Source organism: Pithys albifrons, chromosome 9 (genome assembly GCF_047495875.1).
Source record: "Pithys albifrons albifrons isolate INPA30051 chromosome 9, PitAlb_v1, whole genome shotgun sequence".
NCBI classification, from domain to species: Eukaryota; Metazoa; Chordata; class Aves; order Passeriformes; family Thamnophilidae; genus Pithys; species Pithys albifrons.
In genome coordinates this window covers 23,973,340-23,991,769 of record NC_092466.1, presented here as the reverse complement: position 1 = coordinate 23,991,769, position 18,430 = coordinate 23,973,340, and the positions used below count along the sequence as shown (strand labels likewise).

The window sequence follows — 18,430 nt, the reverse complement described above, 5'->3', positions numbered from 1 at the left end:
TTTCTGCCTCGCCTTCTCAAATGTAAAAGTAAGGAAAACAGTGTTTTCCTTCTTTTATTCTCTGCATACCTTGTCCATTTAACTAAGTAAATCCATCAGGCAATGGATAACTTCTTGCTACACATATGCTTGGAAAAGGGCCCATAAAAGACTTCATCGTTCTCAAGGTGACAATACAGCTGTACAAGAAAAATACTCCTGTTTATACATTCATGAGGATAAAGCATAACATCCTCAAGGACAGTAAAGAAAGCAGTAGTATCATCAGCTTCTCTCTGAAGCAGCATATATTTCATTAAAATCTTCCTGTGTTTCAGTAAGAAACACTGACTTTTCAGTCAACATGCCATTTCCATCAGTAGCAGATAAAAATATATAAATAAAGTTTAACTTAGTAAGGTCTTCGATAACCCTGCTGTAAAACCAGCATAAATTCCTTTGGGCTTTCCCCCCTCTTAGAAACACCTTTCTGATGTTAGACAGAGAGGGGAAAGGGCAGGGAGTGGATGATGGGGAGGGACACAACACAACAATGAAAAAAAAAAGCCAAATCTCTCATGAGGTTCAGTAAGTAACCCTTGCCTATTATGCTTACCTGAGTTGAGGATGCATATGACATGTTATTACCACAAACATTCAGATAGATCCTGAGCCACGGTGGGTTTAAGACAAGAAAAGAAAACACATCCCATGAGCAGAATTACTAAATCTTTCTCTAAACAAATACAAAGACTGGAGACGGCAGGTGCCAGACCCTTTGTTAATTGTGCCCCAAGGCTCTGAAACTCCCTGCCTTAAGACATTAGATCAAGCTCTCTTCTTTCCCTGCTTTCAAAATTCCCATTCTTTCAAGCTTTTTCATTTGCTTAGCCAAGCTCCTCAGATTATTGCATTGTAAGTGCCCAGAGACACTCTACATAAAAGATACTTCATAAATGCAGGTCGCTTTGCTAATCAGAATCTCTTCACTCCCGCTGGCTTGCTATCCAAAGCAGTCCTTCAAGCCTTTGCCAGCGTTCCTGGTTTTTCATTTGTTTTTCATCAAGGCAACAATATACAAAAACAATAGCTTAAAAACTTAATTCAACTGTGCAACAGGCATAGAAAATATAGGAGGTGACTTTAAGTCAGAGAATGTTTTGTAATTGCTCAAAACTACACTCTAATCCATCACGTGCAACCCTATTGTTTCCTGGGTTATACAAACAACCTGCATGATTGTCCTTAAAGTTCCTCTGGCTTTACATACTCAGATCTAAATTCTATGTTTTTTTTTTTTTAGAGATAGCACTCAATTCTACTTGTCTAGGCTTCTCACAGGGTGTTAGAATTACATGAGGGAAAAGGTAAAAGCATGAGTTGACTAATGAAATCTGTGAGAGCACACTTTTTGTCTAAATATTGGAGTGATTGTCAAGGAGACAGAAGCTCTGACCGTATTTCATTGTCAAATTATGATTGTCATTGTTCATAGACTAAAAGAAATCTGACAGCCATCCTAAGATTTAAGATTCTTAAGTATCTTTTCAATGACATATTTCTGTGCATTTGATTACTGAAATTACAACATGATCTACTTCACACTGCCTCCCTTCCCCTTCTAATTTCAACATGTTATCTATCAAGGTCTCATTAGAGGGGTTAAATCTCATCAAGCTGTTCCTAAGCATCTCTGAGTCTATTTTCAAATGAAGAACTAGCAAAATAGTAGTACTGGCGATGATCAATCAAAACATTTAAATTACTTTAAAATAATAGCAGAAAGTTTGCATATGTCTTGGAGAGAATTCATCCATAAGCTCCTGTTTATTCAGTTGCCATGTAGAGTTTGGAAAACAAGACCAAAATACACAAAAATCAATATTTAGATTAAGGTATTGTAGTACCTATAACTTGGCACTACAGAAAAAGTTCATATTTACGAAAAAAAATAATTCTCTGAGTTACTTCCCTAATATATGACAACAAACTTTTAAGTTACTTGGAGTTATACTTTAGAATGTGGTTCAAAACTGACACATTGTCTACCTGTTGTGCTCCAAAAATATCCATGCCCAGTCTTGATGTGTTTTGCCTATAGCAAAGGGAATTTTAGATACTTCCATGCTGACCTAAATTTGCTCCCAAGACACCTGATCTTAGTGATAAGGAATATAGCTGTAACTTAGTGAGCAGGCAGGGAAGCTCTCTGGGGCTGAAGGTGCCTCCCTCAGCTCAGCAGACAATGGCTGACTAATACAAAGAGTATATTACATGCATACATACATACAATCTCTCAAAGATTTTAAACACATTGGACACAAATAGTGCTCAGCAATTGATTTGGAATGAATTTACGAGAAGTATCAACACAGCAATAACTCACCACATATGACATCATAACCTCTATGCATATATGTATCTTGTTTCACCTCTTCCTCAACATTTCATTACCCTACAAGTGAAGACTTGGCTGAAAATCTGAAAAGCCTCATCATATATCCAGCCACATGTGCATGGCTAAAACACCTGCAGGTAGTTGTTTGAAAGCACAGAGATGTCTAGCATGTGTATGGATTTCCTCCCCATAATCTGTGCAGGTTTAACTACAGCCAGGGGGAGAAACTATCAAGAGATTCTCCTCTTGTGCTAACATATTTGCTTCCAACACAGCATTTCTAACTTACAGATCAGAGAAACCATTCCCTAGACTGATTGGAAAATCTTTTGTATTAAGCTTATGAAATCTGGGAATGGACAAGAAGCAAGTCAGATGTCTTTTCTATTAGAAAATAATATAATAGCATTTCGAAAAAATAGATTTATCTCAAAGTGTATAAATTAGGGCAGTTCAAAACACCTACAAACTGGCATTAAATAGTTTGCTTTGGAAGTTTAGAAAACCTTCCAAATCCCTGAAGAAAAAGCAGTAAGAGAACAAGTAAAAACTCCAGGTAAGGAATGTGCTAGTTATTTTCCTTAAGAGAGTACAAATGTTAGGTCATCCATGCATATTTTGTTTTTTTTCTTTTCATTTCACTCTTTGCTCCATCACCATGCTTACAAAATATTTCCAATGAAAGGTAAAGTTAGTTTGAAATTAACAGATCAGAACTTGGTGTTGCACCACTGCTTTCTGTAGCAGGTCCCATTGAGGTTCAGTGGTACCAGAATAAATCTGTTTGAATTTTAAGTATATTATATAAGCTAAAATAGTTATATAGATTTTTAAAATTGCACTCCTTACTGTCAAGACCTGATTTTAGGAATTGGATACCCTTTGCCTTTCCAAACCCTCTAAGTGGGATTGAAGTAAAATATAACATTTTTTAGTTAACTTAGAAACTGGCACATTCTAAAATTGCTGCAGAATAGCTCTGCTTTTGAGCTCACACATACAAATCCTGAACAACCTTCAGAACTTCACAGTAGCAGTGTTAATGCTTTAACTTTCCTGCTGTGGTATTGAAAAGTAGAACAACTAAGACTCGACTCTCTGGTAAAACACAGAAGCTCCTTTAGGTGGTACATCTACAAAGAATTATTTTAGATCATAAATATTAATCTGTCAGCAAAATACTGTCTCCATGCCGGATGGATGATTTAAGGTTACAAGTGCTTGTGAAAAAAAATTCTTTTTCTTACACAGATCTCCCACCCAGTGCATTCCCAGCTACCATATCGGCCTCAGCAAGCTGGCATCTATCCTCAGTGACCAAGTCACTACTAGAACTCTTTCAAATTTTCTGTGTGCTCTGCAAAGAATACCTGATCTTTGCATTTTTTTCTTTATTTATTCACTAAACTGCAATCCATATTTTAGCTTCTTGTAGGAATAACTTCTGCTGAATTCCTGAATTATGGTTCCTGCATCTCCTGAATGAATGCCATCAACACATCTTGCAATATATTTTTAACTAGTTCATTTCATCCAAAAATTTCATCTGAAGGGCTATCTTCCCCAAACATGGAAAAAGGAATACTAATAATAAAAAAGCATATAAGAGTTGGAAGAATAAGAGAATTTACCAACATTAACAATATTTCATTCTTTTCTTTGTAGCATGTCCTGATGTTCTAATTCTTCTTATAATGTTCTCCTGATGTTCTAATTCATCTCATTCTCTTCTGAATAAAACCATTATACTCCTTGATAACAAATAGATTTTTCAATGCAAAAAAAATAATTTAGCTGACAGCTTCTCTTTCACTTTATTATTAAACTCACCTTGGTAAAGGAACTACTTTTTATATCGACAGAATAGAACAATAGTGAAAAGAAAGTGCTGCAATGATTAGGAGGAAAGGGACTCCTTCAGCTATCCTCCACAATTCTGCTGCCATTGTTATCTAGCATCAGATTACAGGGCAGAGGCAAACTTTACATCCACAATTATCAGCTGAGTGATGTCTACATATTTCCTTTTTATCTTACTGTAATTTCACCTGGTATTTTTTCTTGACATATCATTTACTTTACATCAGTAATGGTTGGCATTTGACAGCAAGAAATTACTTCTGAATGATCTAGTGGCTTATATTTAATCTATTTATTCTAAAGTTACTCTCTTTTCTCCCCTCAAGAAATCCGTCATTAACTAACTTGAAGAAGAAAACAATATGCCAAATTAATTAATTAGGTGGATTTGGGAGGGGTGGTAGGGTGCGTTTGGTGGATTCAGTGGTGGTGGATTAGGGGCAGAGGAGGATGGTTTTTGCCAGCCTTTGGCTATAAGACAGATTCCAGCTCTTCCCTCAAAGCTTAATTGATTATTCCTGTTGAGTCCACTCCTTTTATTTTAAGGAAACAAAATTTACTATTAAGACTGTTCCCACTTACGGTTCAGCAAAAATACCATTCCAAAGTAGCCTCACTCCTATGAGGAAAAGGCAGAGATGGGATAGAAGACGTTTTTCTAAGTACATCTGAATAAATACAATGCTAAAGCTACTACAGTTGCTGCTACTGTAGTAGCTGGTGCAGAGGAAGCTAAATTAGTGTGGGGAAATTCAACATGTTAATATGGCAGCCCTGTAATTTTGGTACACACATATTCTAACTCCACTTGAGTAAGACATGAACACTAATTTAGGTCTCTGTTTATCGTGAGAAGTCGTGTTTAGTACTACAAATGGTTTTGAAAGAGCTAACTTGAGCCAAAAGCTCTTTCAACATCTCCGCATGTGGCCTGACACTGAGCAAAAATAAAAGAAAACAAATTCTGGGATTGCAGTCTTGTTTGGTCTTCAGGTAGACATCACAAGGTTGCTTGCACCCCTCTCTGTATAACATTTCTGTGAAAGAATTAGTATTCACTAGCTTTATATTTTTCAGCCTCGTGTGCTAAATATCATCATTACAATTGGTAGGCATTCTCACAGAACTGCAATACAAATCTGTTTCACTTGAGAAGCAAAGCCTACGGTTCCTTAGGTTTTATAACATAACACTTAGTACAAACTCACTGAATTTTTCCAATGCTTCACTATGTGATTTTAGGAGTCTATTTTCCCCAGTGGCACACAAGTACTAAAATTGCACTGCATTGCATTTTGCTCTCAGTGGGTGGGAAAGTGCATACTCAATAGGTTATTTTCCATTCTTTATTTCAGTTTTATGCAGCCCCGGGAGGGGGGTGGAGGGGTGGGGGTGTCTTTCAGGTGACTGCCTAGGTTTACTAGGCACTTTGAGAGTCACAGACAAGCTTTCTTAAAAGGGTCTTACAAAATATATCAGTGTTGTCAATCACACAGTAAAAGACATTCATTCTGTGTAAATAGCAACAACTTTCAAAATATCTCAAACTGTAAAAGGCAACATGATGAATAACACCAAAAAAAAAAAGGATCAGCCATCCTCTGTTTGGTAAGGGACACAAAAAAATTGCACTTGTTTATAGTTATTGTTTACCTCTCTGTCTCCTCCCTTCTCCTCAGGTGTGATCTCTCTGCTTAAGAGCATACAAAGCTAATGAAGGATGTCAGGGTCCTTTCTATAATTTACTTTTCTAACAATAAGGTTTACTAACAGACCACAAAAATATCACAAAACAGGAAAAAAAAAGGGAAATTGTCAACCTACCTATTTGCTTTCAGAGCTCTGAAAGGAACTTAGATCAACAAACATATCATTAGATCTTTAATACAGATATTCATGTCCAATAAAATGGTGGCAGCTTTCTCTTGCATAAGATCATGCAATGAAATCCTACAAAGTTACCCCTTTCTTTCCTGAAGTCAAAATGAAAGCAAGGAACCTTCACTCACTTCTAGTACAGCACACACTCTGAGCAATGAAATGCAAAATACCTTGCATCTTTTTGGTTGTTTATGGCTTGAAAGAAATATATATGTTACAGCAAGATGCGCACGCTTATAAAGAGCCAAGACACAAGGGGATAAAATGGTTTTCTTTGCTGTTATGCAGATGGTTGCCCTTCAGACTATGCAGGAAATTTCACCCCTTCCCCTACCCCACCCCAGTTTTAAAGCAGGCTTCGACATCGCTGATCGTGTGGGAATTAGCACTTTTTCTGATGTCACCCGCATCCTCTTCATTCAGCTCAGTGACACTGACTACAGGACATTGGCCAAAGTCACATAAGCATCCTATCCTGCTAAATAGTCAGAACCCTCAGAGAGACACAGTCCAAAATAGAATGGCCAAATTATTTTAATCGTAAGAAATATGAAGAATAGCAAACAGCATTCAGATGTAGGATAATTTTCTGTGTGCAAGCCACTTTCTTTTTCTCAACAGGGGCTCTGCTAGAAACAGACATGTACAAACTCAAAAAATAAAATTCTGTGTCCCATATGTTCAAAGGCCTATACTTGTGCTTCTGAAATAGTAGCAGCTCATTAGACAAATTAATTTTCATAAATAACAATCCTGGTCTGTAGAATGCTTTACAACCATTATAGTAATATCTCAGATGACAGCCAGCAGTTTTACCTGGAAAAGCAAGAATCTCTTGAAATTTTCCTGAAAAAATATATAAATGTAACAATGAAAATATGCATTTTTATTACAGCTTCTAATTTTAATGTGAAAACACCATCTTTCACATTTCCAACATTTGCTACACAGAACCTTAGCATGGGGCAGGTATTTACTGCCTTTGGAAGCAAAAAATGCTCATATAAAAGAATATTCAAATGGAACATGCTCTGTAAAGATTTTTTCCTTTTTTCCCCTTTAACCAGTAATATAAAGCTTTATCCTGTCTGTGTACTGCAGAACAGTAAAGGCTATATGGAATATAGTAACACATGTGTATATGTTATTAAAACAGTAAATTCCCATTTAAACAAGGGCTACAATCTGTGCACTAAACACTCATTAATCGTTATGAATCAAAATAAAGGGGGGGACTTGCAGCAGGTGTGCATATCTATGAATTTCAATACATTGTAAAACTGTCTGTAGCCAACAGCTTCATCATTTGGCCTTTCTGAGCTAGGAGACAGGCAATTTTTCATGATTTTACTATTTCTGGCCAAACAAAAAGTTTTTAATTAAATATACCACATGATTCCAGATGTTTGTTTATTTGTTCCAATGAGGCCATAAAAATGCCTGAATGATAAAATTCCCGGACTCCTGCAAAAACAGGCTAGACTGGAGTGCTAACTAAACGTGGGGATCTCTCAGGAGACTATATTTGCACAGCACTGGTGTGTTTTGCATCTGATTTCTCTGGAAGAGCTGTAATATTGTGGCTGATAACTGGACTTCTTTATTATAAAAAACTATAAGGCCAAGTGGCAAATTTAATAGACTTTTTTTTTAATTGCCAGTTGTAGACACATTGCATCATTAGTTCTCCTCATATCTAAAGAAGGTTTGAGATAGGTTTATGGTTTTGGATCCCAAGTTTCCCCTTACAGAAGCCAATGTTTTTCTGCCATTTTATAGTCATACTGCTTGGAACTTGAGCATTCCTATGGTTTCTTATTGCCAGCATGACAAAATGAGCTATCTTGTGAAATATCAGACACTCTCTAGCCTACCCAAAAAAGTGAAGTTACAGTTTTTTTCCTCATTAATCATATTCCTTCTGATGTGACACTTGTATGGGTGACTTGGGCGTAGACTGCTAGGTTAGCTTTGGCAAATACAGATAGTTACAATGAAAAACCTCAGAGTGGGAAAGAGTCAGGTCTTCAACATTCAGACTGAGGAACATGCACTGTGGAAATCGAAAATCCCTATAATATCTGAAAAAAATGCTGACAATTATGAAAGGCTGCCTGAGTCTTAGACTTTGAATTCCCTTTAGATATGGAATGGGAATTTTGTGTGCAACATCTTAGATATTTAATAATATTTTAATCTGAATTTGATTAACCACTTAATTACTCTCTCATTTTCTTTTAAAAACTTCTTGCACAGAAATATATATATTTTATTCCCACAGAGAAACAGCACATAAGGAAGTGATACTCCTAGAACTTACCTCTGATCAGCTTGATCAGATCTCTTGGGTTTGCTTTCAAACCACAGAACACAGAGAAGGCTCACAAATTAAAAAATGCTGTCATTTAAAATGAAATCTTAACTTTCTGGCCATCAAGAAAGACTTTACACAAAACTGCAAGTCACTTTATATATCATCCCCACCTCATTCACTCCAACCTAGTTTCACATGGCTAGTTGCTCCCATCACTGCAAATATACAAAAAAGATTTTTGAGCTGAAGTTTTAATAATCACTGATTCAAATCCAACATTGTTTGTATACACAGACAAGAAATTTTTGACCTTGTGAAAAGAATATGAATCCAATGACCCAGAAAATTTATTTCTTGAATCATATTAGCCAAGGTCACACTCAAATCCAACTACAATTTATTCCACATTTGGGAAAGTCTTTGTGCTTTACAAAGAAGTACACAGATGCTGGCAGGGTGAGGCAAATTGTTCCACAAAAGAGCACACTTAGTGGTGGTGGCTCTATTCCTATAAACAAATAAATTAGGGCTTAAGAAAGGTACCACATGAGACCCTCTTTAACCTGTTTGTTCATTACTGCCTAGCAACAAACCACTCTGCAACGGAGAGCTGAACTGATTACAGAGAATCATAGAACATGCTGAGCTGGAAGGGACCCGTCAGAATCATTGAGTCCAACTCCCCGCCCTGCACAGAACACTACAACAATCCCACCATGTACCTGAGAGGGTATACTGGACCTCTCGATTCCTTTGAAAGACATTTTTGATTTTGTGTCAGTTCACACAATCAGGAGAGATTTCTAATCCATTTGCAGACTTGGGGCAAATACCAATACAGGTGGGTTTCTGTTATCAGAGAGAAGAACTTCACTGGAGTATACCTCTCTGAGGAAGTGTGTCTTCTGGCATTTCTCCTCACCTACATTGTTTCCCTCATTCCTTCTACCTATTCTCCCCACAAAGCAAACATACGAGGAATACTGAGGAGTCAGTAAACTAGAGTGTAACTTGGAAGGGAAAAATCATGGTCAGAGCTAAGAAATTAGCTGCATCACTGAAGAAATAGACATGAGTCAGTATTGTTTATCTCATCTCCCAGCAGGAGGTTTGCTAAATCTATGGCCATAAGCAGGAGCCTGGTTTGTCTTTCTTTCAGACATACCAGGAACATCTTGCACCAGAATTCTTTAAACATCTGGCATTACTGTTTCACACCTCCAGACTACAAAACCCCAATCTACCTTTGATAGATTTTTTTTTCATTTACATCATTTCAACTAAAAGGAACTAAGACAGGCAAAAAATTCTTCCTTAACCAAGTCTTCTCTCATACTGATATTCATCTTTACCATCACTTTGCTTTCCAAGTTTCTCCTATGTTTCTTGAGCTTCCATTAATGTCCATTTCCCAAACTAAACCAACAACAAACTAGAACCCAATTTCTCATTTCATACTGGCAAGACATGTGGTCTTGGATTTTTTTTGTTGCTGATCTTTGGGGTTTTGTTTTGTTTTTTTCAAAAGAAGAGGATTTCCACCCACTCTCCTTGAAGCTAAGTCATGACCACAGCACAACACACTGTTGATACATATTTCCTGGCATGAATAGGAAATGTCACAGCTTGTATTTGAGCATTTCTGCCCCTGGAAAATATGATCTTGACTGTTCCGTGCTACTGAGAACTGGTTTTGTTTGTTTAAGCTATTCATTTCATAGTGAGAAGATCCTGGCCTCAGAAGTCTGCAGTCTATGACACACCATAACATCTTGCAACTTCATTATGCTATTTTCAAAGGACGCCTTATGTAAAACAACAAAGTATCTCACTATTCACAGCATCTCTGCCTGATACAGAACTTTCATATACTGCATCTGCTTGTAGTTCTCTTATTCATCCTATTCTTAGTTATTAGACAAATTAAAGCAAATACTTCTTAAGTAAATATATAAACACCTTTCTGTAACTGAATGATAGAGGACTACCCACAGTTGTATTATTATTTATTATTATCATCATCATCATCTTTTTGGACAAAATACAATGAACTGCTTTATACAGATACACAGAAAAATCAATTCATAAACAAAGTGCAGTTCACAGTAAGAAAACTAAGTAATTATGATAAGTTGCTACATATATTGCTTTGTGAGTTTCCCAGCAATCAATTTCAGACTCTAAATAAGCCTCTGGCTTGAAAACACAATGAGTATCTAGCAACTGTGTCAATAACAACAACAGAAAAGACTGCAATGATAATATAAACAGGATACTTATCTTTCTGGAAATAAGTTTTTATGTAAACCAATTTCCTTTTCTTTTATGTCTATGATTTAAAGACAGCATGCTTTTCACAGTGCATGTGTACAGAGTTGAAAACCTTCAAAAACAAGAACTATGTGTATTAATGTTTATTATTAAGAGGTGCGTGCCAATTTCATAATTTTATTTCAAATAGTTTAAAGGATTACCTTAAAAGTCAAAATCAAATTCTGAAATGATTGATAGACATTATTAGTTACAGATGAACCCCAGAATATTTATTTTTAAAGTATAAGCAAGCTGAGTAAATTGAGGTGGAACAAGCAAATCCCTTGAGGATAGCTTGGGACTTTCACACATCACAGCAATTATATCATTCCCTCTGGTTCTCCAAAAATTCTGCCTTCTTTCTTTGACACCAAATTTTGAAAGTAGCAGATGTCCTTTGACATCTATTGGACTGTGAATTCCAGCACAACTGGATGGCTAAACCCCTGTGTATTCTGAAGTCCACTTTTGTCTTGGTCTAGTGCATATCTCTGGTTTTCCATGTGGTACAGCCTAACAATCAACCACAATGAATTCTGTATAGACATACCAGTCATGAGTGAAAATTTACTAGGTCAAACACTTGAGTACGTTAGCACAGTCAAATGATCACACACACACACACAAAAAAAAAAAAGAACCATCAAGTTCAGGTGTCTATTAGATTACATTCCTACAGAATTTTGCTATCTTAGGAATGTGAAAGTTTGGAAAGATTAATTCCAAAAGAAGGAACTCCTCCTTTCCTTTGTTCAAAAAGAACCTATAAAATTTACCTTCACATAGTTAATAGGAAGCTTTAAAATATTCTGTCTCTGGATTTCTGGGCATTGGCTCTGAATGCCATTTATGACTTTCAAAATCAGACTAGAAAATAAGAAAACACATCTGTCTGTTGATTCAAATATATTGGTAGAATGAATACCAATTTTTCGTTTGGGCACTCATCATTCAAATATAAATTAAAGCAATGTAGTGCCTGCACATACCAGAACACTTGGATAATTAACTGTATAGACACCAAAACAGGACAGTGGATTTGTTCTGAAAGTTCCTACAAATCAGAATAGATTAGAACTATTAAACCTTGGCCTAAATCCAAGCTAAGGCTCCAAAAAACTACTTACATAAATACAGGCTTAGTTTTTAATGGAAACTGCTTCTTCTTCCTTTTACCAGTAAGCTATGGGGCAGACTTACCACTGGTTGTTCCCAGAAACAAGAGAACAAGAAAAGGAGTCATTTGTAAAATGTTACTGGAAACCAAATCACTTCGGCAAATTAATATGTTTTCAAGTACATCAGGTAATAGACAATGTTATAAAATAACTGTTTATACAAAGGGCATCCAGCACATTGTTTTATATGGGAAAAACAGATTTCCATGATAGTCATGATTTAGTGATATTGCTACTCAAGAGATAGAATAATAAATTACTGTTTCCCCCAGCAACTGGAAAGCCTTATTCTTTTTAGAAGGCAATTTGAATTTGAATGCTTACACATAACAGAGACATTTCCTTACCAAAGATGCCATTATGAAAAAACAAATATACAACCTGAGTGGCATGAAGGGTGGGCAACCTTTTCCCACATATCAAACAAATTGTCCTATAAAGTACATTATTATGATTTTAAAATTTCTTTTTCATCAATGTCAACTATGTTTAGAATTGAAAGCTTTATTTTAGGATATGTACCCAATTAATAAAATAGCAATAAGGAACAGAACAGTACCTGGGCCATACATACAAACCACTAAAATATTACATAAACCCTCAAATTTTTGGACCATGTTTCTATTAAAAGGCATGAACTTCCATTTCATCAGAAAATTTGAAAATTAGAACAGTACAAGCAATGGAATTTAGAAATCAGCTAAGCACTTTGTATGACAGGAGGCTGTGTCTTCAAACTGACTTGATTGAACTGGGTTAGAGAATTATACAAATGTCATAGTAGTAAATCACTGGGATCTAAATCCATATAAAATGAAATACAAAATGCTAGTTTAAGAAAGACCAAAAAAGATCCTTAGGAGTTTGAGATCATTGTTTTGGAATCAAAACAAAAATACAGCCAGCTATAAAATTGCCACTTTGGAAGGCTTGCCTAATGGGAAAGCAATTAGATCACATAAAGAATTAAGTCATATTGTTGTTAGATGCCCAAAACCTAAAGAGAAGGCAAATATGTTTCTCACTGAAAAAGACGAACAGTGGGACTGAGTGAAGGCTCAACTTAGAGAAGTGGGTCTAAGCAACAAAGTATTACAAGGAACAACAACTTTCCTAACGTGGGGAGAAATTTTCTAGAGCTTGAAAACAACTATCCAACATTTATTGCTCTTTTCATACTCAAACATAACAACACATGATAGAATATTTACAGTGATTATTCCATATCATTCCATGCTGATGCCAGACTGTCATATGCTGTTCCTGTGGGTTTTGAAAGGGGGAGTGAGATTTTTACCATTCCTGAAATTGCCTGTACAAAATATAGAGTCCACCTAAAAAGACCAGATCCTGACTGGAAATTATATGCTGTATGCACGAGCACAAAAGCTGCAAGACACATGGTGTAATTCACACATAACTATATGATTTTGCTCTCCCTGCAAAAAAATCATAGATAAATAGAGTGAGAAATGTCTAAATAAAACCGTACCTATCAAATACATCCAGCTTGCTCCTGCTCCCCCTCCCAGTCCCCCAAAAATCAGATTTAGAGCTGTACCAAACCATTTTCCAGACTTTAGTATTCTGATAAACAAGATTCTCAGGGGACAAATAAGAACACTCACAAACTTACAGCATTCTTCTTTCCAGTATGCATTGAAAAGTGCCAATATTTACATATGCAATAGCTGATTCAATCCTATTTTACAACACTGAAGGCAGTCAGTGAAGAAAAAAATTGAAGATATTCAGAACCTAAAACAGAATGTATAAGCATTTTGTTCTTTCCTTGGAGATTTTTCTATTGACGCCAATTAATCTTTTATGGGTTTGTGAAGTTAGAGATTTTTGTTTGTATAAAGAAGTTGATTGAGTTAATGGGTCCTGCCAGCAGGTTGTTGAATTGCTTGTTCCACCAACACCTGGAATTTTGGAAAGTTTCCTTAATTATTTCCTGGTGAATATATATTTATATATATACATATATAAACTTATCAGAAGTCTTCTTAGGGCCAATTTTACCCTTTCTTTGGATGACACTTCTCCATTCACTTTATTTATAACTTGTGCTTAATCACAAGGAAATTCTCAGCATATTTAGCATGCAGAGCATAATGTCTCTGAGCAAAGACAGAAGTAATAAAGAATTATGTGAACAGCTGAGGGTAAAATGTTCATAATTTGGGAAATATAATTTTCCCTTTTCATAGCAAGAGAGCAGGTATTCTCAAATTGTAGCAATGCCAGTGGTACTCAGAACCTGGCAAGCTTCAGCTCTGACAAACACCTGCATGGACATGTCTGCAATGCCTGGCAGAGCCACACAGTTGCATTATTGCAAGAGAAGTCAATCAATTATGTAGGTGCACAGCTTTTAATACTTAATGCTACTGGCATTTCTTTTGCTAAGTCAGATAACAGAATCAACCGTGAAGCCACTGAATCAGAAGTATTCACTATCATCTGAATAAAAATATCTGAGAATATCTGGCTTTTAGTGGTACTTTCTATATATTTTATAGAAGTCAAGGATTTCAACATTCTTTCATTCTATTTATTGTCTTAGTAGACTCTAGCCATTTAATCCAACACCAGAAATCCAATTTCAAAGCCAAAATACTTATCTGAAAATCAAAGGCACTTCTTGCATAGGGCAATGGGTTGCAGGTTTTTTGGTGGGGTTATGGTTGTTGGTTTTTTTTTAATCTCTGAAGTCTATGTGTGTCTAAATCCGGGATTTTAGTTGGTCCTTTCTCTTTAAAAAGTATCTGTTTCTGTGTGAGGTCAGTGTCAGAATACAATGTACTGTGTATTTCTAGAACATCTGATTTCCATTACGCCATATCAATTTACATCATGGCCAGGATGTAGCTTCATATTCATCTTCAATGCTGGCACAATGACAGTCATTTAGGCTACAACCAATTAAAATCTAATCAGTTGCTTTCCTCATCCTTCCCACCTGAATCACAGATCCTTGCTGAGGTGCATTGCCTGCCCAATTCTTTCAGAAAGTTTCAAGCAATATGACAACCTACTTTAGCTGCCTCCATCTTCTGTAGTGCAGCAGGATTTGAACAAACACTAAAACTAAGCTACCATCAATTCATATAAGTAAGGCACACTTTGGTTCTGGTATCCTATGGAAAACCTGCCTCTATACAAATGGTTTACATGGTCATTGTATAATACCGGAATTAAACAAAGGGATTGTTGCATTGGTTTTAGCCTAAAAAAGTGCTACAAGTTTTACAATTTATTTTTTTTACATAAACATGAAACCACTTGGAATGCACCCTTCCCAACTGCTTCAGTTTTTCACCTGTTCTCCAAACTTTTTCTTCCATAGGAATGCAGAAGGAATTTGAGAATTTGCCCAAGGTGTTTTAAGTTCCAAAGATTGATGAAAAAGGAAATTGAACACTGATCTGCCTTTAATGTTGAAAAACAGAGAAGAATCCCTTTTTATTCCAATGAAAATGTGTTAACATTTCAAAATTATAGTCCTAAATTGCTAAGCTGCCAAAAAGCTCTCATTCCACAAATATTAGAAAGTTTACAAATTCTCTCAAAATTACCAATGCTGCCTGTAATCATCTACTTACCAATGTTTAAGCACTCTAATCTCTTTACATTTTTCTCTCTCTCACACGCGCACACACACAAAAAAATCACTGAATGCTATTATCCATAGATTTATTTGCTTTCCCAGTAGACTACCTTTAAATCCTATTTAATATGAGTTAAAATCTGTAGTCTTGACAGGTATGGTTTTCTCATCTAGTATTTGAAAGGCACAGTGTTCTCTCTAAAGTGAAGCACAGCAGTAACTAATACAGAGAAGGCCTTAGAGCAAAGCTTATCACCTTGCAGCAGTTCACACCAATAAAAGTTGAGTTCCTACCTCTGTGATTGGTGAGGTCCCTGGATCCCGAAGGCAGAGGTGTATAGTGCATCTCTGGAGAGGCAGAGGCAGCACCACTGGGGGCCTGTGTGATAAAGCAAACATTGTCAGCATTCTGAGCGGAACTCAATGATTATGCAAAGTGGATGCACCTGCAAGAGGAGGGCTGTGATGTGGGTACAGGTGCACAGATTCACCAGCCTCGGCGCATTAATTTGGTTTTGCTAAGGTTGCTTGCAGTCCCTCGAAGTACCTGTACTCACAAGAGTTTACACAATGACATTAAGTATCATTACTAAAAGAATATTTTCATACCGCTAACAGCTGAAGAATGTTACCATCTTTGTCAGGACATCTTTGGGCAATGTCAAAATATTCCTCTTACTGAAACAGATTGATATTTTCTTAAAAGAAGTTATGAGTGAATATACATGTAAGAAAGGAGACAGAAAATACAAGGCTGGGATAAAATCATGTTTTTCAAAACTAATGGAAAAAAAAAAGATTTTCCTATTCCACTGTTCTGTGAACTAAATAAAGGGATCTATTATAAACTATAGTGCCTATAATGCAAAAAAGTGTACATGTATATGGAATTGTTAATAATAAACAATTAAAAACCACAGCAGAAGTCTAATAATAGAATTAAGTATTCAAGAAGACTTGCTCAGAATCTTTAATAGCAAAATGCTAAGGAGAAAGAGAAGAAACCCAAATCTTTCTCCATAATAAAAGTCTCAAGATACTCTCATTCCAATTTTAAAAGTTGAGACTGTAGAGCTATAGTTTACAGTAAACTAATCTTCCTCTTCAGCTGGATGCTTCAGTTGAAGGAAGGAGCAATATAATGCTAAGCCAAGCCAGGCCACATTTACCATCTTGCTTTTTAGTTATAGAGCAGCAATGTTTCTTCGTTGGGAGAAGATATGAAAATAAAGGATTGTGCTGGTGAATATGAATCATCGTCAGTTTTTAAAATACAGTTTAACTTACACAGATTGATATTATGGTAGTGATATGTCCAGTTCCAAATAGAGAGTTTGCTCTGGAGTGTTTACAGTCCACCCATTTCAACATACATGAAAAGATGATGTGTTTTAATACAAGACACAAAGGACAGTGTTCACTGAAAGTTACATGATAATTTCTAATAGCAAAAATAAGTCAAATAAAGAGAAAAACACAAAAACTAAACTGTTTCTTGAATCTCATGATAATTTACTAAAGTGAGTCTTGAAAAAATAATTACTATCTTCTGTGCAGTTTGTTCCCTAATGAGATATTGACTTGTAAGCTGCAGAAGTCAATCAAAGGAATCCACCTCAATTTTACTTTACACTTAACAATATATATTCAAATTTTACATTTTTTAACTGCAAAGAATTCAAAAACAGACTTACAGTGTTTGTATAAGATAAAAGTGTAAAATGGGGCTACAATATTTGGGGGAAGAAAAAGCTTAAACACTGATTCAAATTTTAATTGCCAGACCAAACCTGAAAGCAATAATCAGAAATCCACAACACTGAAAATTAATCATAGTCATAGTTTGTTAGAGGCTGTAACTTAGAAATCTTCTTTGTTGTGACTGCTGGACTCCTAGATGACAGTATATAAAAATGTTAAGAGCTAAGTGACTGAGTAGATTAGTATGCTAAGCTTTTGCTTTTGGGGACCAGTCATAAATTTCTATGTCAGTCCAAAATTATAATCCCATTTTTTTCCCTAGCAAAAATCAGGTCACAACATGAAGATGCATCATGCAATGAAGCAAACATCTTAATAGAGACAGGTTTGCCTAAACAGCAAGGTTTCTACTTACTGGATATGAATAGAGATATAGAATATCCTGCCTCTGCTGACTTACCAGTGACAACACCCTTTTCAGGGTTTTCTCCTGTTCAGACACTTATTGCTATGGACTCTTACCTTCAGCTAGAGTGAGTAATACCTGGATTTTGGTAAACTGCAAACATGCAGCTCAATCTACTCTGGACTATGAAGTATTGAAAATCTCTGTGATGACCAATATGAGCCAAGGACACATAACATGTCAGAGGAAGAAATAGAAGCCCCTCACACACTGCAATGTGATATTTGAAACTAATTCCAAGAACAGGCATCTGTTCACAACTATATGTTTTCTTTGGGTTGAGTGGTTTTGGGTAAGACAAGAAGAAAAATGTCACTAACATAAGACTTCATCTCTGTAAATCACTCCAAAAACTGCAGGAATAAGTGGTCTCATACTGTACACTCTAGATGTTATCTGCCTATTCAAGTGTACTTATTTGGGACTCTGATAATAGTGAAGGTTTCTCTTTGGTACTTTTAATCTCAATTTAGACTGTTGACAGGTTGATGATAGCTTTTCCTAAAATTACTGGAAGAGAGTTTGCCATTTCAGCAATATACCACTGAGTGAGCAAAATTCAAGGGCTTCTAAAAAGGATATTGGAGTGAAGGGGTAATTTAGCTTTATTTCCAATTTCAGGAAAAGCAAGAACAGAAGGGTTTGTTTACTGGTGTTTTGCTGTTATTTTATGTACAGTATATAATTCCCTGTCAAATACAGAGCAGTTTTCATTATCTTTGAGCTA

At 35.9% G+C, this 18,430-nt stretch overlaps 1 protein-coding gene across 4 annotated transcripts in view; it reads right to left on the bottom strand.

Annotated features, from left to right (window-relative positions):
- Window positions 1-18,430, bottom strand: part of LRMDA (leucine rich melanocyte differentiation associated) — a 656,306-nt gene that overhangs the window by 88,187 nt on the left and 549,689 nt on the right. For all 4 annotated transcript variants that reach the window (XM_071563360.1, XM_071563358.1, XM_071563359.1 and 1 more), the window contains exon 6: window positions 15,831-15,915. In XM_071563360.1, the coding sequence (XP_071419461.1) occupies window positions 15,831-15,915 (85 nt within the window). The remainder of the gene's footprint in view (window positions 1-15,830; window positions 15,916-18,430) is intronic.